The sequence below is a fragment of the Ochotona princeps genome, chromosome 1 (assembly GCF_030435755.1).
Source record: "Ochotona princeps isolate mOchPri1 chromosome 1, mOchPri1.hap1, whole genome shotgun sequence".
Taxonomy (NCBI): domain Eukaryota; kingdom Metazoa; phylum Chordata; class Mammalia; order Lagomorpha; family Ochotonidae; genus Ochotona; species Ochotona princeps.
The window spans coordinates 45,092,809-45,114,227 of record NC_080832.1 but is presented as its reverse complement, the minus strand read 5'-3'; the positions used below and the strand labels follow the sequence as shown (position 1 = coordinate 45,114,227).

At 43.0% G+C, this 21,419-nt stretch overlaps 1 protein-coding gene across 4 annotated transcripts in view; it reads left to right on the top strand.

Moving 5' to 3' along the window:
• LOC101536459 (nephrocan-like) overlaps nucleotides 1–18,156 on the top strand; it is a 31,453-nt gene extending 13,297 nt beyond the window's left edge. For all 4 annotated transcript variants that reach the window (XM_058681273.1, XM_058681247.1, XM_058681305.1 and 1 more), the window contains 2 exons: nucleotides 5,467–6,368; nucleotides 17,673–18,156. In XM_058681273.1, the coding sequence (XP_058537256.1) occupies nucleotides 5,467–6,368; nucleotides 17,673–18,120 (1,350 nt within the window). In that variant the 3' untranslated portion in view covers nucleotides 18,121–18,156. The remainder of the gene's footprint in view (nucleotides 1–5,466; nucleotides 6,369–17,672) is intronic.
• The last annotated feature ends 3,263 nt before the right edge of the window (nucleotides 18,157–21,419 follow it).

Genomic DNA, 21,419 nt, shown 5'->3' with positions numbered 1-21,419 from the left:
GTCCAGCCCAGTCAGCCCCCAGTCCCAGTCCTAATGTGAACTAGCTGGTATTGTAGCCCGACCTGGCCTTTCCTACACCCTGTCCTGGTCCTCACATCTGTCAGTAGGAACTATGGCCTGGCCAAGCCTGGTTGCCCCTAGACCTGACCTACACATATGCCAGTGGATACCATAACCTGGCCTGGTCTGGGCTGCTCCCAGCCTTGGATCTTGAGCCCATCTGTAGGGACTGCATCCTGATGTAGGAATTCCCCCAGCTCCTCCATCAGGTCTCCTCCCACTTGCAGATCTCCTTGACCCAGCCCGAATTAGTCCATCCCTTATCCTGGCAGGAACAGTGGCCTTGCCCAACTGGCCCACACCCATTCCAGTTCTTATGTTGGGTGCTACAGCCCAGCCAAACCTGATTCACCCCCAGACACAACTCTTGCATGGCTCAGCAGGAGCCAAGACCTAGCCCAACCCATCCTACATGCACCCTGGCTCTCAATGAGCACCAGTGAGTATTGGAGTCTAGCCCAGTCTGGCACACCCCAGACCCAGTCCACACCCATGCCAAGGGAGATTACAGTCATTTCCAGCCCAGATTGCCATCCCCATTCTGGCTCTCACGCTCACCAGTAGGGGCCATCCCCTTATCTCCCCAATAAGGCCTGTTCCCAGCCACAGATGGTGCATGTGCCAGTGATTGCTCTGAGTTTGGCATAACCCATCCCCCATCTTGGCCTTTGCCATTGGATGTTGCAGGCTGACCTGTCTCAGTCCACCCCAATCCCAACTCTTGCTGGCAGGTGTTGAAACCTGACCCTACTCAGTCTGGCTCATGCAAATTGGCAGGTGTAATAGCCTAGCCCGGCATGACCCACACTCCAGCGTGGCTCCTGAATATGCCAGTGCGCTATGATTGGCCTGGGCCTGCCTGATCCACCCCCTGCAGAACCAATTCACACACTTGCCAAAGGGTGGAGCTACCTTGCCTGGCTTGAGCAACACCCAGGCCTGAACCACATGCTGAGACATCATTCTTTTTTTTTTTTAAGATTTATTTATTTTTATTGCAAAGTTAGACATATAGAGAGGAGGAAAGACAGAAAGAAATATCTTCCATCTGATGATGCACTCCCCAAGTGACTACAATAGCCGGAACTGCGTCAATCTGAAGCCAGGAGCCAGGAGCTCTTCCGGGTCTCCCAGGCGGGTGCAGGGTCCCAAGGCTTTGGGCCGGCCTCAACTGCTTTCCCAGGCCACAAACAGGGAGCTGGCTGCCAGGATTAGAACTGGTGCCCATATGGGATCCTGGCACGGTCAAGGCGAGGACTTTAGCTGCTAGGCCATGGTGCTGGGCCCTTGAGACATCATTCTTAGTGTATAACCAACCATATTAGTATTTTGTTTATGTTGGTTTTGTGGGTTACACTTTTCTAAATTGGCATATTAGTTCTACCAACTCTAGTGAATTGTTGAGGGTTTTCAGTGTACAGCATCATATCAACATGTTTTGTTTCTCCTTCTGGTTTTCAGAATCTCCATGTGGTTTGTAGCTTCCATAACTCCTTTATGGAAGCTTGTCCACAGTCTTTTGGAAATGCAGCTGTTTCTTTGTTCTGAAGCTTCTTCCCAGCTGAGATGTAGACCTTCTATATTCAACCATGATGATCTTTGCCCCCATCCCCACACTGACACTCGAACAATGCACTTTACTTAGTCCCAGATATACTACACAGAGCAATCCTGTAGGGTTGGTGGTTACTCAGATACAACTGAAGTATTAATAACAACAAATTCCTTTGACACCCAGAGAGTGAGTATCTCTGTATAGGATCATTTCTTTCCCTTTTAAAGAAAGATTTATTTATTTGAAAGTCAGAGTTACAGAAGGAAAAGTAAACATGGAGACTTTTCATCCTCTGGTTCACTCTCCAAGTGGTCTCAGTGGCTGGAAGTGGGCCAAATGTATGGCCAGGTCTAAGCCAGAAACCTGGAGCGTCTTCTGGGTCTGCCACATGGGTGGGAGGGGCACAATTACTTGGGCCAGATCTCATTGTTTTTCCTTGGCCATTAGCCGGGAGCTGGATCAGAAGCACAGAAGCTGGGACACAATTCCCCATCCATATGGGCTGTGCTTTGTGCCCACACTGCCATCCCCTACGTCTAAGGCCATTTCTGACCAGACGAAAGCGAAGCCTAGAAGTGGGCATTTCATGATGGAGCACATGTGGAAGAATACTGAATCTTCGGCAGGTCATTTTTTTTTAGCTTGAAATTCTTTATCTCTGAAATGGGAGAATTGAAGTAAATAACTTTAAAATCTCTACCTCATCTTGTGATTTTTTTTAAAAGTAGTTGTATGCCAAATGTATTAGGAAATGATATACCTGAAGGAAAAAAAAGGAATTTGGAGTCCAATAGATCATCATTTTTAACTACTATATTCTAATTAATAATTTCCTTATTAGAAGTCTTGATAATATCAAATATGTAGGGTTATTGGAAGATTGATAATAATTTATAAGAAAGTATTTGGCACTTGTAAATGCTCAACAAATGCAAGAATAAAATTGCTATCCTTGTTGGGCCTGGAACTTATCAATCTAACTGATTAATCATTATAAGAAAATATCAAATGTAGTAGTAAAATATAACCCAAGGCAGCTGCCAAAACTATTAATATTAAAATATTCACTTCTGGGAATTTTAACTTGGGATGCTTCTACTAGAATAAAAAATCAGAAGATGCTTTAAAATACAACATAGGGCCCGGCAGCGTGGCCTAGAGGCTAAATTCCTCGCCTTGCAGGCGCCAGGATCCCATATGGGTGCCGGTTCTAATCCTGGCAGCTCTACTTCCCATCCAGCTCCCTGCTTGTGGCCTGGGAAAGCAGTCGAGGATGGCCCAAGGCTTTGGGATCCTGTACCCGTGTGGGAGAACCGGAAGAGGTTCCTGGTTCCCGGCTTCGGATTGGCGTAGTACCGGCCATTGCGGCTCACTTGGGGAGTGAATCATCGGAAGGAAGATCTTCCTCTCTGTCTCTCCTCCTCTCTGTATATCTGACTTTGTAATAAAATGAATAGATCTTTAAAAAAAATACAACATAATGTGGGATTGGCTTTTGATGCAGCAGCTAAGATGCTGCTCAGGACACTCCTATTTCATGCTGTTATGCCTGGGTTCCAGTTCCTCTCCTTTGCTTCCAACTCTGGCTTCTGCCTAATGCATACCCTGGGAGGCAAGAAGTAGTGGCTCAAACACTTGGGTTCCTCCCTCCTACAGGCAAGAATTCTGGACTCATGGCTTTGGCCTTTCGCATCCTTCACTGTTGCAGGCATTTGGGGAGTGAACCAGCAAATAAAAACATAAGTTATTAATTAAAAAACATATATCTTACTAAAATAAAAGCACCTATAACAAGTACATGATGCAAAATTAACTTGCTTTGAAGATGTTATTACTATAATTATAAACATGTATTGTTAAAGGAGTTAACTGCATATTAAATATTCAGAAGTCATAAGTAGCAAAATTCTATGTTGAAAATTCCAGCTTAATATAATTCCTTTTCTTTCTTGTGGATATTTTATTTGAAAGGCAGTAATAGAGACATAAAGAGATATAATTCCCACCCACTGGTTCACTCCTTAAGCGGTCTCAGTGACTTGGGCTTGGTCAGACCTGGAAATCCATCCAGGTCTCACACGTCAGTGTAAGGACCCAAACAGTCTGCAGGGGTCCAAGCATGTGGACCATCTTGTGCTTTCTCAGGCAGAGAGCTATATTGGAAATGGAGCAGCTGGCACTCAAACAGGCGCCAACTTGATGCTAGTATTGCAGGCTGCAGTCTGACTTGCACACCACTACGCAGCAATGGTCCCAGTGAGTGGGATTTTAAAGCAGTTTGAAAACCTGAGAACATTTATCATACTTAAGAAATCCTGAACACTTCCTTTTGCCTTAACATAACCTTATTGCTAGGTTCAAATACAGATGATTACATTGTTGAAAAAAGGTGATGTCAAACTAGAAGGCTAACAGTGTGGAGGGATGGGAAGCTCGTAAAGGACTAAGTATATTAGATTAATTACCTGATTTCTAGGAGTGGGCTGGCATTAGGTCTGAAATTTATGCATGATGAACTACAGCAATGGAGGGAACACATGTGTACATTTCTTGCTTTATGAAACTTTATTGGTGCAGAACAAATTTAGGATACTGAATGGGTAGCTCATTTATCATAATATAATTTAGTTGAAAATTTTTCCCAGGTAAGTGCATTCTAGTAATAGCAGAATCTAGGACATTTAAAATCTTTACCTGTAATGCTTTTTCCCCCATAGGCAAAAACTTTAACAAAAATTTTAAATTAAAGGATTCAAACAATGCAAATAATAGATGGATACTGGAAAATCCCTCGTACTCTTACCTTCAAGAGTTAGCAACTGTTAATAGTTTGGTGGAAAATTTCCAAATTGTTCACATTTTTTGCTATTCAAAGGTGATGCGATGAACATTCCAGTGCATGAATTATCATGCAGTTGGTTAGCACTTTTGCCTAGTAGTGAATTTGCTAGGTCAGAGAATATTCAGAAGAAGTTGGCCAGTATTAAATGTCTACCAATAGTGCATTAAAGTTTTTACAGTATTGTTGACTTTTTATACTGATGTTACTTAGGACCTAAGTTTCAACCATTTTCTAAGAGATCATTTTAAAGAGAGTCTGAAGGGAAATCTGCTGTGCATTAGTGTTGTAAGAATAACATATATAGTATTTCTTCTGTTTTCCATGACATGACACAGTGTTTCTAGGTAAAGGGATTCTCCCCTCCCTTCCCTGTCTCTCTTCTTATTTCCCCTCCTCCCATTTCCCTGCATATTATCACCGTAGTATAGTTCTTTAGTTACAAGTTTAACATTCTTCTGTTTAAGTGTATCATGGCATTATAGGTCTAGGTAAAGTTAGAAAATCTAGTATCATATTGTCAAATTATGTATTTTCTGAAGATTTATTTATTTTTATTAGAAAGGCAAATCCACAGAGAGCAGGAAAGATGGAAAGATCTTCTATCCCCTGTTTCACTCCCCAAATGGCTGTAGCAGCCATCGCTGAGTCAGTTCAAAGCCAGGAGCCAGGAGCTTCTTCTGGGTCTCCCATGTGTGCTGCTTTCCTAGGTCATAAGCAGGTGGCTGGGTGGGAAGTGGTGCAGCCAGGACATGAACTGCCGCCCATATGGAATGCCAGCACCTGAAGATGGAGAATTAGTCTGTTGAGTCACGGTACCAACCCCTGTCAGGTTATATTTCACTGTTTTATTAGGAGACCACCTTTTGTTCAAGAGCAGAGATGCATACTGCAACATAGCTTTACCTCCTGATATGCTAGTCTCCATTATAAAGTTCATCTATGTATATTTCTTTTTCACCAGTTTTAACCTTTTGCTTTTTCTCTCCTACTCTGCACCACTCTTCTGTAGCTTTCGAACTTCACTGAGATGCTGGCTATTGAAGACTTTATTTTGCTGGCCAGTGGAACAGAGTCAGTAGAAAATGGAACCTTCAAAATTCTGAATACACTGAAGAGCTTAGAACTCTGGAAAAACAAGTTACGACGGGTCCCCAGTGCTCTCCCAGCCACACTTGAAGTGTTAAAACTAAATGATAATTCCATAAATGTCCTACATGCGTCAGATTTTGAAGGGCTAAAGAAATTGAGAATACTTGAACTAAAAAACAACCTGCTCTCCTCCCTCTCCCCCAGCACGCTGGCCTCCCTGGTCAGTTTGCAGAGCTTGATGGTGGACAGCAACCATGTGCAGTCTGTGGCCGGACCCTTGCCATTGCCCCACCTGAGACAACTAAGCCTGGAAAACAATCAACTGCAAATCATCCCAGGCAGCTTTTTCACATCCCTGCAGAGGCTGCAGTATCTCAGTTTCAGTGGTAATTTCCTTGCTAGAATTCCTGTTAACCTACCCAATTCTTTGCGATCGTTGAAGATGGAGAGAAACCAGCTCAAAGTAGTGAGGTTTCAGGATTTGAAACATTTAGGGAACCTTTTTCACCTTTACCTCTCAGAAAACTCACTCTCTTCCATCAATGGGGCACAGTTCCTTGCTAATTTAACTACTCTTGAGTTGTACCAAAACCAGCTTCAAATGTTGCCCCTCGGACTGCCAGCAAGGCTACAAAAACTTGATTGCAGCAATAATTTGATTCAGCAAGTCAGAGAGCAAGACTTCCAGGACCTGCGAGACCTAAAACACTTGTTTTTGGACAACAACATTGTCAGTGTGTTTGAATCTGGAGCGCTTCAGAGATGCTCCCGGCTCTCCAGCCTGGCCCTGGAGCAGAACCTGCTGCAGTCCATTCCTCTGAGGTGAGTGAGTATTCTAACTGTGATTAGCTCAAACTGTTTCTGAGGTCTGGGACAATTCAGCTTATTATACAAGCAAGAAACCTCCAACAAACATCAATGATCTGGTCAAAGCCAGACAAGGGTTTAAGGGTAGAGGTATTCAGCAAAGATCTGGAACCTCCAGCCCTTACATTGAATATTGCATTCGCTTAATTTATTTTGTCTATGAGGAAAGACACCAACAGGTGGTGTTTATATGAACAAACATAATAGAAGATACTTTTGAAAGTGTGTCTTAGTTTCTAAGAATATGGCCCAGATAACCAATAGGCAGAATAGCCACTGGCAAAATAAGGCCAGCAGGGGGAAAATGGCTGAGGGGATGGTTTAATGGTGTAATAATATTTTTTAGAGCACTAAAGTAGTAGTACTTATGAGGGAAAATAAAATTTTGCAATGTAATATATTTATTTTGAATTACTACTTGTTGGGATGCCTCAGCTTCCCCTTGGTGCTGTAACCTTTAAAAGGACTTCCACTGGCCTGGCTTACTTCTCTGCCTGCCAAGCTGCATGAGCAGGTGGCTCCGTCTGTGTCTGTCTCACTTTTTGTTTTTGCTTTTCCATTTAGTTTCTCTCTTACACACACACCCCTCACACTATTTATTCATATATCTCTCTCTTCCAATGCCAAACCCTCTGTGCTTGTTCAACCTAGCCGCTCATAATCTATAACTAATGTAATGCTTACATTAATTAATCCGATTAGTTAAACTGTATTTCATGTTCTGCATTTTTTAAAGATTTATCTTATTTTTATTACAAAGTCAGATATACAGAGAGGAGGAGAGGCAGGGAGGAAGATTTCTGTCCAATGATTCACTCCCCCAGCGGCCGCAACGGCCGGTGCTGTGCCGATCCGAAGCCGGGAGCCAGGAACCTGCTCTGGATCTCCCACACAGGTGCAGGGTCCCAAGGCTTTGGGCCATCCCTGACTGCTTTCCCAGACCACAAGCAGGGAGCTGGATGGGAAGTGGAGCTGCCAGGATTAGAACCGGCGCCCATAGGGGATCCTGGCATGTGAAAGGTGAGGACTTTAGCCACTATGCTACCACACAATGGGCTTCATGTTCTGTATTTTAAAGTAGGTAAGTAAAATGAATAGAAGAATCAGACACTACCACTCTCTTTTAAAAAGACACTATTATTTATAGGGGTGGAATCTTTTTTCTTTCAGCACTTTATTGAAAACAAAAAATAATTATAAGTTATGATGGCTTTTTATCAGAGAAAGGAAAAAATTTTGCTAATATGTATGTATGTTCATTTTCTTTTGGTTGAAAAACAAGTGTTTTATTGCATTAGTATGGCAATTGTAGCCAACGCACAAACATAAGAAAGTTATTTTTTTCCAATTGAAGTTGAAATATTTAAATAACTTGAAATGAATTAATTTCTTATAGTGTAATGTTCATTGACATACCATGAACTCAACTCAACGAGTAACTCCCCTGTGCCAGGAACTTCACCAGGCACTTGAGATTCGTTAATGTAATAAAAGAGATGAAACTTCCTATTCTATACAGCTTAAATTCTAGCAGGAAAAGTCAGACAATAAACAGAACGTTTAGCAAACTTTGTGGACTGCAGTTCGGTGCTACAATCAGGATGGGCAAGATAACAAGGCGGGAGGGTAGATGATGGAGTGGCAGTCTCTGATTTTGAATATGGAAAGTATAGTGACACTCACAAAAAGGTAAACTGAGTTAAAGGAGGTTAAGGACTTAGTCATGAAGCTATGGAGAAAAAAGTGTTCTAGACAGAACAGCCAGTTAGGGCCCTCAGATGAGAGCAAGCCTGCGCTGCCTCAGGATTCTGTTACTGCTATTCGAATAATTTCTCTGCCAAATACATCTCAGGCCTTATCTTCTTTTACTAAGTGGTCCTACCCCAAGGAGAAAAAAAATCGTGTATGGAAAAAAAAATCTCATAAAACAGGTTAGGGAGTACCTGTCAAATAAGGATGTGACCGTTGGCTATGACAACCATAGGCACAGCTGTGGACCTGGTGGATTTTTCTGCTCGGGTGACTTTTAGGAATCATTTGATTAGGAATTCTACTAAGTTTAATGAGTGAAAAATGGCTTAATTATTTACTCTTTCTGGATATTTGTGCTTTTGTAAGTGACTGCAGAGATCATAATGTATTTACCCAGTGGAATAAAATATGGAATCATAGCCATAGCTCTCAAATCTGACTTCATATTAGAATTATCTGGACAAGTAGAAAAAGCATACTGATGCCAATGAAATCTGCCTGAGGACTAAGCTGAGGCATCATTAATTTTTAAAAATGTATTTATTCCTTTGACAAGTTGAGAGACACAGAAGGAGAGAAAATGGGTCGTGCTCTTATTTGCTGTTTTAACCCCAAACATCTACAGTGGAGCCTGTAGCAGGAACCTGGAACATGAGAGTCCAAATATTTGTGCAGCATTCCTTGTGCCAAGGTCTACTTTTGCAGGCAGCTGAAACTGGGGGCCAGACGGGGATGCAGGCATCTTTACCACTGGGCCAAATTCCTGCTCCTTTTGTAATTATTAAATGCTCCAACACAATCTCACTGTGCAGCCCTTCTTTAACTGCAAAGTGAAAATCTACAAGAGGTGCTCTGTGGTTTTCCCTCTATCAAGGTTTAAAGCAAAGTAATACCTATTCTCTGCATTTGAATTCTAAATTTTGATTTATGAGATTTAAATAATAGGTCTGTTCATTGCATGTTCATTTTATACTTAAAATCTACACAATAAAGTTTCATTTTCTATAAATAACCAGAAGCAACCTGCTCCTATTAGAAATAGTGTTTCAGAATTCCTCTCTGGCACCATGTCATTCCATACTACATTTTATCAAGAAATTGATTGTATATAGTTTCAGATACACATAAATTCAAATACCTTCATTTGTCACAATGCAGCTGTTGAGACAGAAGACTAATACTTGGCAGCTAGCATTGTGGCGTAATAAGGTAAGCCTCTGCCTGCAAAGCAAGCATCCCAAACGGGTGCCAATTTGAGTCCTGGCTGGCTGACTTTCAGTCCTGCTCCTTGCTAATGCACCTGGAAAATCAGTCAAAGGTGGCCTAAGTGCTTGGGCTCCTGTGCTCACGTGAGAAACCAGGAAGAAGCTACTGGCTCTGGGCTGGGCGGATGAGTCTCTCTCTCCTTGGTTAACTTCTATGTGTGACTCTGCCTTTTAAACAAATAAGTAAATAATAAATCTTAAAAAAGAAAACGAATACCTAATATTTACGAACCACTTACTAAAATCAACAATGAATTTATATTTGTAAATAATACCCCAAACAGCAATTATTGGAAGGTTGGAATATTGTTTTATTTCTTATTTTTTTTAAAGATTTATTTGTTTATTTGAAAATCAGAATTATAGAAAGAGGACAGACATGCGCACATACAAAGAAAGAGGGAGAGAGAATCTTCAACTAGGCCTCATAATTTGCTGTTCCACATTTTACCCATCTTTAGTTCAGTGAGAAAAATAAAATACATTACATCATCTTGCCATCCATTCCTGTGGGTAATTCAAATCGAGACTGGCCTTCTACGGCCGCACACAGTCACTTAGCGTTTTATCTTATATGGAAGTGCCATCTACTGGCAAGACGGGTACAATAACTTCAAAGAAAAGAACATAGAACACGTTTGTCTTCAAATCAAGGCTGTGTTTTCATATAAACCAAAGTTGTAATGATAGATTGTTTCAAAATAAGTGGCTGCCAACATTTCCCCAAACCAGGATAATTAATGATTTTTCTTATAGCTTCATTTTGATTATAATTTTGACAGAAACAACAAAGAAATGTACAAGCAAATGTGGCATAGCAGATGAAGCCACACCTTGAGATGCTTCTATGCCATGTCTGAATGCCAGTTCAAATCCCAGCCACTCTACTTCTGATTCAGCTTCTTGCTAATGCCTCCTGGGAGGCGGCAAGTGAAGGCTTAAGGGCTTGGGCCTCTGTCCCCCACCTGAGAGACCTCAGTGGAATTCCAGCTCCTTTGTACAGAGTTCCAGGCTTTGTACAGACCCAGACCTGGCTGTTCTGGACATCACGAGGAGAATGAATCAGGAGATGGAAATCGTGCTCTCCTTCTATCTCTCTCTCTCTGTTTCTGCTTTTCAAAAAGATGAAAGTAAATAAACATTCAAAAACAGCACTCCTATCAATAGGGACAATTTTTAGATATACAGACTAGAACTGAATAACTGTATTTATTTAAAAGAAACCATGCCCCACCCCACCCCTCCATAGAAAAGACAAAAAAAGAAAGACAGACAGAAATAAACACAGGGCCTGGCACGATAGCGCAGTGGTTAAAGTCCTCGCCTTGCACTCAGCGGGATCCCATATGGTCGCCGGTTCTAATCCTGGCTGCCCTGTTTCCTAGCCAGCTCCCTGCTTGTGGCCTGGGAAAGCAGTTGAGGATGGCCCAATGCATTGGGACCCTGCACCCATGTGGGAGACCTGGAGGAGGTTCCTGGATCCTGGCTTTGGATCGACATAACACTGGCCGTTGCGCTCACTTGGGGAGTGAATCATCAGACAGAAGATCTTCCTCTCTGTTTCTCCTCCTGTATGTATGTCCGCCTTTCCAATAAAAAAAAAAATCTTAAAAAATAAAATAAATAAAGACAGAAAAAAGAAAAGGAAAGAAGTGTGCCTTGCTCATTTTCATTATTTACCCTTTGTTTTGTGACCTTTGTGAGCTGAGCACTTTCACCTATGAGGTAGAAAATCAGAAGCTTTAAGCAGCTAAAGCTGCAACAGGTTTTGCCCTAGCAGTTAACATGCTGCTTGCGACACCAGTGCCCTGTTTGGAATGCCTGGGTTTGAGTCCCAGCTCTGCTTCCGGCTACTGTGCCCCTTGGGAGGCAAGCAGAAAAGTTAAATATTTGGGTCCCTGTTACCTATGTGGGAGACCCAAATGTAGCGCCCAGTTTTAGCCTGGCCTTCCCTCAGCAGTTAATGGGCATGTAGGGAGTAAATCAGTGGGTTGAAGGTCTTTTCCTCTCTGTCTCTCTGCTTTTCAAATAAAATGAAAATAAGTAAATGAACCTTTTAAGACTAACGTACCTAATGCTGCATACTGGTGAATAGCATAGCCTGAATCACAATGCTATTCTTCACAAGTAGAGGGTATTTGAAATAAAATTCATGTAAAAAATGATACTATAACAAAAAAGCTACAAATTGTCACGCAATGTGTTTGTTGTTATTTGCTCTCCGTGTTTCCTATAGCAGTCACATAACTGGGACTGCATTGGTCCGTGCCCCCGGATGCTGAGACGTGCGAATGTATGTCTGCATGTTCACCCGTGAGAGGAACATTCAGTGGAATTCCAGTGTAAAGGGCTTCTCTTCCTCTGGGTCCTTTCAACTTCTCATGTGTCGTAAAAAGAAAAGCACTTACTACAAAGTTGCTGTGAATCACAAGGATTTTCAGTTTTCCCGTTGGGATATTTTCTGTGTTTTGCCAGGGACAGAGGCTGTGAGATTGTCTAGTCTGCTTGCCTTTTGTTTTTCTTTTCAGTTTTTGGATAGAATGTAATATTTGTAGTGATTGTTTTGCATTTTTTATTAATAGGCAAAGCATGCCATTTTCAAACTGATATCCATATCATTTAGTTTAAAAAGAGCTTGTTTTCTCTCTACTATAAAATAATAATTGTTCAAAGTGAGAAATTTAGCATGCTAAAAATGAAAGTCATTCATATTTACTGATCTAAAGATAGCACATAATTTGTTTTATACTTTTGGAATCACTTGATTTTTTTTTCCATTTAACATTAAGAGGTTTTGCTGCTGCTTTTCTTTTTTTTTTTTTTAAAGATTTATTCATTTTATTACAGCCAGATATACACAGAGGAGGAGAGACAGAGAGGAAGATCTTCCGTCCGATGATTCACTCCCCAAGTGAGCCACAACAGGCCGATGCGCGCCGATCCAAAGCCGGGAACCTGGAACCTCTTCCGGGTCTCACACGCGGGTGCAGGGTCCCAATGCATTGGGCCGTCCTCAGCTGCTTTCCCAGGCCACAAGCAGGGAGCTGGATGGGAAGTGGAGCTGCCGGGATTAGAACTGGCGCCCATATGGGATCCCGGGGCTTTCAAGGCGAGGACTTTAGCCGCTAGGCCACGCTGCCGGGCCCTCTTTTTTTTTTTTTTTTTTTTTTTTAAGATGGATTTATTTTTTATTGGAAAGTCAGGCATGCAGAGAGGAGGAGAGGCAGAGAGGAAAATCTTCCATCCGTTGATTCACTCCCCAAAGTGACCGCAATGGCTGGAGTTGTGCTGATCCGAAGCTAGAAGCCTGGAGCTCTTCTGGTTCTCCCACACAAGTGCAGGGTCCTAAGGCTTTGGGCCATCCCTGACTGCTTTCCCAGACCACAAGCAGGGAACTGGATGGGAAGTGGAGCTGCTGGGATCCTGGTGCACGTAAGGTGAGGACTTTAGCCGTTAGGTCGCTTTGCGGGGCCCTGCTCTTTCTTTTCATCTTGTTCTCTCCAAGTTTCTATATTGATCGATCAATGTCAGCTTATTCAGTGTGCTATGATCATTTGCAGTTGTATATTTTTTTTCCTACAATTCATTTATTTTAATTGAAAGGCAGAGCTAACAGAAAAAGAAGAAACTCCTCCATCTACTGGTTGAGTCCCCAAATGGCTACAAAGGCCCAGGACTGGACCAGGCCAAAGCCAAAATCCTGGAACTCTGTCCAGGTTTCCCACATGGGTGGTGAGGGCCCAATAACTCAGGCTATCTTCCTGTGCCCATATAGGATGCCCACATCATGAGTAGCCAATAAACCTGCTGCACCATAAAGAGGTGTAACCATATTTCATGACAGAATTTATCTTTTGATGCCAACTGCCCCAAATTCAGCTAGTTGAAGCCCTCAAAACTAGTATAATAAGAGATGATTACGTTGTTTTGATTTTTAATGGTGGTAAAATACAACAAAATTTTTCATGTTAACCATTTTAAATATAGAGTTCAGTATGGGTAAGCATATTTACATTGCTATACAACAAGTCCTCGTAACTTTTTCCTTTTTTTAAAAAGGCCCTCCATAATATCCATTTCAAAAAGCCCCTTATTTCTCCTTCCTCAGTCCCAGCAAACACTGTTTTACATTTTTGTGTCCATAAGTTAGTCTGTTCCAGATAGCATTTGTCTTTTTGTAACTGGTTAATTCATGCAGCACAATGTAGTATCATTAAGATAAGTTTATGCTATCGCTTATGTCAAATTCCCTTCCTTTCAAAGGCTGAGTAAACTTCCATTATTTGTATATGGTCCATTTTGCTTATGCCTTTGTCAGTCAGTAGACCTAGGGTTGATTCTACCTGTTAACTACTGTGAAGAACGCTGCTGTGAACATGGGAGTAGGCGTACCTCTTCCAGATCCTGTGTTTAGTTGTTTTGGGTATATAGGCCCGTGTAGAAAGCTAAGTTGCAGGGGATTTTATTGTATTTTCTTTTTCAAGAAGTACCATACTGTTTTCCACAGCAGTTGAATTATTTCACTTTTCTGCCAGTAGCATACAGGCTTCTAGTTACTCTACATTCTTGCCAAGCCTTATTGTTTTCTCTTTATCTTGATAGTCACCTTGAGGAGTCTTTGACCACTTCATTGCATCTTCTTTTTCTCATGCAGGTGTGGAATCAGCACTGCACAAAACAGCCCTGTTTGTTTTGGAGTGGAGATTGGTCTTTAGAAACTAAGACTTATGTGCTGGTGTGCTCCTGTGGCTGTGGCTCAATAAGGCAATATTGCTTTCAGGTCCTTACAGTAAAGAGTGCTGAAATACCTGGTTTTTTTTTTTTTAAAGTATGAATTCATATTGACATTTCAAATTCATATTTAACATCAAAGAGGTTTTTTGGGGGGTGTCTTTTACATTAGCATGTTTTTCTCTTACAATCAAAATCTTAATTCCTAATAGCATGACAAAATGCTTGCTTATTTCTTTTACCTCATAGTATCCATTTAGAAGTTTCCAAATCTCATCACCAACCTTGGCACTAACAAACATATTGAGGAAATTTCAGGAAATTTGAGGAAATTCCTTTGGTCCCTAGAGACTAGTGCTTCAGTGTGTCCTCTGTGTGAGTATGTAACCAACACAAATGTTTGATTAGTTAATTAGTTTGTCTGTTTCTATTTGTGTTTAGTGTTGGAACTTGATTTTGCTTACTTTTCTTTGGACATGTAAAATGTCAACATGCTTCAGAAGTCAAAACCACATTTAGCCAGTCATTTCCTGTAACTGACCATTCTATTCACTTCCAGGTCATCATCCCTATTCCCTCCATATAAGCAAGTACCTGTGTGTGTATCACTTATTTCCTTCTTCTTTTTTTTAGATTTATTTTATTATATAGGAATTGCGGATGTACAGAGAGGAGGAGAGACAGAGAGGAATATCTTCCATCCGATGATTCACTGCCTAAGTGAGCACAACAGCTGGTGCTGCGCCAACACAAAGCCAGGAGCCTGTAGCTTTTCCGGGTCTCCCACACGAGTGCAGGGTCCCAAGGCTTTGGGCCATCCCTGACTGCTTTCCCAGGCCACAAGCAGGGAGCTGGATGGGAATTGGGGCTGCTGGGATTAGAACCGGCATCCATATGGGATCCAAGTGTGTTCAAGGCAAGGACCTTATCCAGTACGCTATCGTGCCAGGCCCTATTTCCTTTCTTCTTACACAAAAGCTAGACAGGGTCTTGAAAGAGTTCACAAAAATAGGTGTTAGCAAAAAAAAAAAAAAAAACGTGAATTTCAATTTTTTGGTACCAAAACAAATGTTTGGTTTCCATTTCCATCAAGTTTTTTTTTGAACTTCTTTTTTTAAATTTTGTTTTTAAAGACTTGTTATTGGAAAGTTGGAGATACACAGAGGAGGAGAGACAGAGAGGAAGATCTTCCATCCGATGATTCACTCCCCAAGTGAGCCGCAACGGGCCGGTGCGCGCCCATCCGATGCTGGGAACCAGGAACCTCTTCCGGGTCTCCCACGTGGGTGCAGGGTCCCAAAGCTTTGGGCTGGCCTTGACTGCTTTCGCAGGCCACAAGCAGGGAGCTGGATGGGAAGTGGAGCTGCCGGGATCAGAACCGGCGCCCATATGGGATCCCGGCGTGTTCAAGGCGAGGACTTTAGCTGCTAGGCCACGTCGCCGGGCCCTTTTTTAAACTTCTAATGTGTACTTCTGTATGAGGGGAGTGAACCAATGTTGGAAGTTCTTTCTCATATCTGTCTCTTTCTATTACTCTGCCTTGAAAATAAGTAAATGAATCTTTAAAAACATATATATGTGTTGCTAAGACATAGGATTTTGATCTGTTGTGTAGATGATAAGTGTATCTCTCTTTGATTTTAATTTTTGCCTATTTATTGTGAATAAAATCGAAGATTGAGGCCCATTACTTTCCTGTATCTATGAACTTCCATTCATGGTTTTGTCTGTTTTATGCATTGTTTTAAATTTTTCTATCAGTTTCTGAAGAGTTCTTTGTGTATCAGGAGATTAACTTTTTGTCTCTGACATAGATACTCACCTCTCAATTTGTCATCTGTATTTTTTTAAAAGACCTATTTCTTTATTTGAAAGACAGACTTATAGTGAAAAAGAGAGAGACAGAGGAGAAAGAGAGAGAGAGACCTTCTGTCCACTTGTTCACTCACATAAATGGCCACAGCAGCTGGAGCTGAGGCCATCTGAAGCCAGGAGGCGAGGGCTTCCTCCAGATCCCCCACATGGATGCAGGGGTCCAAGGACTCTAGCCATATTCTGCTGCCTTCCCAAGTCACAAAGATGAAGCCAGATAGGAAGTGAAGCAGCCAGGACATGACTGGCACCCACATGAGATATCAGCACTGCAGGTGGAGCGTTAGCTTGGTATGCCACCACACCAGCCCCATTTGTATTTTGACTTTGCATAAGTATTTTGCCCAACACAATTTTTGAAAGTTTTAATATTGTCAAGTGATAAAGCTCTTATAGCTTCATGGGCCCAACGTGGTGGCTTAGCGACTAAAGTCCTTGCCTTGAACGCGCCGGGATCCCATGTGGGCTGCAGTTCTAGTCCTGGCAGCTCCACTTCCCATCCAGCTCCCTGCTTGTGGCCTAAGAAAGCAGTCAACGTCAGTCCAAGGCTTTGGGACCTTGCGCCAGCATGAGAGGGGTGCCTGGAGAAGGTTCCTGACTCATGGCTTTGTTTTGGCGCAGCACCAGCCGTTGCAGCTCACTTGGGGAGTGAATCATTGGACGGAAATCTTCCTCTCTGTCTCTCCTCCTCTCTGTATATCTGACTTTGTGATGAAAATAAATAAATCTTTTTAAAAAAAGCTTTTATAGCTTCTAGATTTTTGAGTCATAGAAAATTTTTTTCATAGAATTCATATTTTTATTTTTATAATACTATAATAATTTATTATCTCAGAATTTCCAAATTGCAGAATATTAATCTTATCTAATTTTTAAAAGATTTATTATATTTATTGGACAATCAGAGTACCAGACAGAGAAAGAAAGAGGGAGAGACAGAGATCTTCCTTCTGCTGGTTTACTTCATAAATGGCCACATGAGCCAGGGCTGAGACAGGCTGAAGCCATGAGCCAGGAGCTTCATCCAGGCCCCCCATATGAGTGCAGAGACCCATGCAATTTGGCCATCCTCTACTGCTTTCCCAGGTGCATTTGCAGGGAGCTGAATTGGAAGTGAAGCAGCCAGGACCTGAGCTGGTATCCGTACAAGGTGCCCATATAGAATACCAGTGCTGCAGGTGACATCTTAACCCACTATAACACTGCACCAGCCCCTCACCAATAATTCTTACTACACTCCCAGCTACACTATCAAAAATTGTAAAACCAAACCCTGTTCAAATGTGATGCATTAAACTTTCATTTCTTTATATTGCCTTTTATTGTCCTGAAGACTGCTCTTTCATTTTTAACTTTTACCTCTCCTGATGTTATTAACTCAAAACCTTTCCCAAGCCTAAAACTTGGAAGCTTAATGCCTTTCTTTACTGATTTGTTTGACGGGTTCTATACGAGTAAAAATTAAAGTTCTATGAACAGGATCCCCAAAAATTAGAGGGTTGGAAACTAAAGCATGTTTTGCAGCTTGAGACAGAACTGTGCAGAAGAGGCAGGTACTGTTCATTTTGAGCCTGGCGGTTGTGGCGTGATGGCCAGGGCTTCCCCTCACTTCCTTCACTTCCTCCTCCTTGCTTTGCAGGCTCCCGGGGACCTTAGCCAGGCTGGACTTAAAAGGCAATGCCATCCAGGATATTGCTGAGCCGGAGCTCAGGGATCTCAAGCACCTTCAAGTACTAAACCTGAGAAACAATAAGCTCTCTGCCCTAGACCACAAAGCACTGGAGAGTCTGCCTCGCCTCAGGCACCTGTACCTGGATGGAAATCCTTGGAATTGCACCTGCAGTCTCCTAAGAGCCAGGGAGGTCCTGAAGGCCAAGGGCACAGATGTGAGGGGAGGACAGTGCGTGGCCCCAGCTGAACGGCAAGGGGAGAGCTGGATGTCATCTGTCAGAATCATGAAGGAATGTGAGTCTCACTTACACCTGGCAGAGAAAAGCCAAGGCAGCAGAGAGGAACCGAAAGCTGAAGACCCCTCCAGCATCGCAATCAACATGGATGACGATGATGAAGATTATGAAATAGATTAAACATGAGCTCTGTCTACTGTTAGAAAGCATGTTCTAATAGTCTCTTAAGCAGAATTCATATTACGTGTTTATAAATGCTAGGCTTCTTTTTAAAGTGTTTTAAAATTTTGTTTTTTGTTGTTTTGGGAATGCTGTGAAGATTTAGATAAGGTGACGGAAAAAGTAGAAAGGAACAATGGTAAGGCGAAGTAGGATTTTTTTTCAAAAGTAATTTGTATGTTGTAATAACTCCTAAACAAATGGCAATGTAAAATAAAATCACCATATGGCTAGCTTTCTACAAGAGGAATAATTCATTTCAACAAGTAAGCAGGGGCCATTTTTTGTACCTGGACCTGGTGCCAGAAGCTTGTTCTACAGCCTTTCTGCTGCAAGCAGCAAACACTGACCAGCTGACTTAATCACAAGAAAACTTCTTATAAGGACTTGGAATAATTTATAGAATCAAAGGACAAACTAGAAAGGACAGGGACCAGAAAGTGCTCCAGGTCCCTGCAGCTGGAAATCAGAAAGAAAAGAGAGCCCCTTGGTCTCCTTCAAAGGTTTCTCTCTCTGCAGAATGAAACATCTCAGTGAGTGCTCCCCTGCTTTCCAGAGTCACAACTTCAGAGGGAGCAGCTAAGTGGCTCAACTTGAGTCACATGTATGCCCCTTGGCTAAGGATATGAAAGTCCTGTTTGACAATCTGCAAGAGTGTAAATTGGTCCCTTTAAAACCAGTGATGACCCTACTTTGCGCTTCTCGAAAAGTTGTGCTTGAATTATATTGGCTTTCCAGAGTTAGCCATAGCCCCTGCAGTGCCTCTACTGTAACACTTGACAGTTGCCTATCTGGAGCTAGAGGAAGGGCTAAAGAATAATTTTTTCTATCAATACATTTTTAACATCAATTTGCTTATAAATACACTTTTCTTCTCTTTCATTTTTAGTATTGTTTACATAGTTGGGAGGGATGCATGCCCATGTGGACCTCTGATTAGGGCGAGGAGGTTCAGGTATGGAGGAAGGTGGGTATGACAAATGTTTCTGTTTCTTCTTTTTATTCTCTGGTCTGCTGGGGGTGGGGAAAAAGGAGGAGGGAGGGGACCACTCCTTACTATCAAACTACATTCATACCTGAGGACAGAAAAGTCACTTGATGATGCCTTAGAGACCCCAGTGTGGAGAAAAAGGTTTCAAGGGTTTCACTTGAGTGGTGTTGAGAGTTCTAAGACACTGTCGGCTTTGCTGCAGCAGAGTTGAGAAAAATCTTTCCAAGGTATATTGGATGACCAAGTCTATCTTAGTGCATCCATAAACCCAGACATTTGCTGCAAAGCTTGGCCAGGAGAGTAGTCCAACCTGTTCTGCTTTTTATGTTCTGACCAGACACTTGACATCCTCTGCTGGCTTAAATGAGCTGGTTATCATGGCCCCCTCGTGCATTTGGGCATACTGTGTACTGCATAGGCATCAGCAACTGAGGATGCCCAGTCTTGATACATGCACTCCAAGGTCAGATCACATATCTTGTGATGTTCCCTACAGCCGTATTATGAGTCCAGCAGTCTAGTTGGGGAATCTCCCAAGAAACCTTGCCTGGAGTGACCTCAGACTTGACTCGTACATGCACCCATCTGCAGCCTTCTCAGTGCAGGGTTAGGTTTGATCTGTCAGCAGCACCAGCCAGTGCACATACTAGTGGATACACCTGCCTGGTCAGTTCTGCCTCAGCCTTATAGTTCACATGAATTGACAGGTGCATGGCCCAGCCCAGTCCAGCACAATCCTCATGCGTATCAGCAAATGTCACAACCTATTCAGAGAAACCCCCTAAAAATCCCATAAGGCCCATCCCCAACCCCAGTTTTTGCACATGCCAGCCTCTGCTGCATCCTAACCCAGTCCAACCCACATCCCATCTAGCACTCATGCATACCCACAAGTGCTGCAGCGTATCTCAGTCTGATCTGCTCCTAGACCTGACCCTCATGTTTGCCAACAGGTGCCACTGCTTTGTCCGGCCTGACTCGCCCCCAGTCCTGGTTCTTGTTTCATCAGTGATAGTGCAGCCTAGTAACACTGGCTCTCTCAAGCACCAGTATATGCTGGAGCCCAACCCAATTTGGCCCACCCCCAGACCTAGCCCACACACATGCCAACAGGTGCTGCAGCCTTCCCAGCCTGGTCTACCCACAGTCTTACACTCACCAGTGGGATCTGCAGCCAATAGGGGATTCCGCAGAGTTCCCCTACCAGGTCTGTTCCCAGCCCTGGGTCTTGTGGTACTGGTAGGTGCTTCAGCCCAGTGTGGCATTGTCCATATGCAATCTCAGCTCTCTCTTGCAGGTATTGCAGTCTAGATCAGCCAGGTGCTACCCACAACCTGTTCTGGCTTTCATGTATGCTGACGAATGCTAAGGCTTGACCCAATCCAGCCTGTCCCCAGACCAGGTCCTCACAAATGCTTACAAGTGCTACAGACTTGCCTGGTCTGATCTGCCACCAACCCTGACTCTCATGCTCCTTAGAGGGAGCTGCAGACTAGTAGGGGAGTTCCCCACATTTCCCTGCCAAACCTGCTCCCAGCCCTGGATCTCACGTGTGCTAGTGGCCTTGCTTGGCATGGTCTGCCCTTAGTTCCAGCCTTTGCATGCAGTGACAGGTGCTACACCCTGGCCCACCCAGCCTTCTCCCAGCCCCAACCTCCACTAGTGTCAGGAAGGCTCCTGTCAGATGAGTTCTTTGGTCCCACCTGGCTCAGCCCACCACTGCCCCAGCTCTCTGCATAAATCAAAGGGTACTGCTGTAACACAAAGGCAAGCCTACAATTCCCCTACAGAATCATCCCCCAGATTTCATTGTTTTACGTTTTGGTGGATGCTACAGCCCAGTCTGACATGACCATCCCCTGCTCTGACACTCATGGGCAGTTTTGTGGCCTAGTCCAGCCAAGAATATCACACAACCGCAGCTTTTGTGAGCACCAGTGGGCAGCAGGTGATGCTATTTAGCCCAGCCCAGGTTTCCCATATGGGGTGGGTATCTTGGCCCGACACAGACATGCCTTCTGTTTGCCCACTCTAAACCATTTTGAATCAGCTCCATTGCCTACCTGCAAGTACAGTGGTCTGCTTGTGGAAGATCCTAGAAACCATTCCTTCCCCATCAAATGTGTCCTTAACTGCTCCCACTCCAGTATGTCTCCAGACCCGTTCCCAGACAATCTCCATTCCCGCATCTAGGGGCTGGGTTAGCATGTCCCAGCCTGAGTTCCCCACCTTCCCTGTGTATCTGGTTTTTTTTTTTTTTTAAACTTTA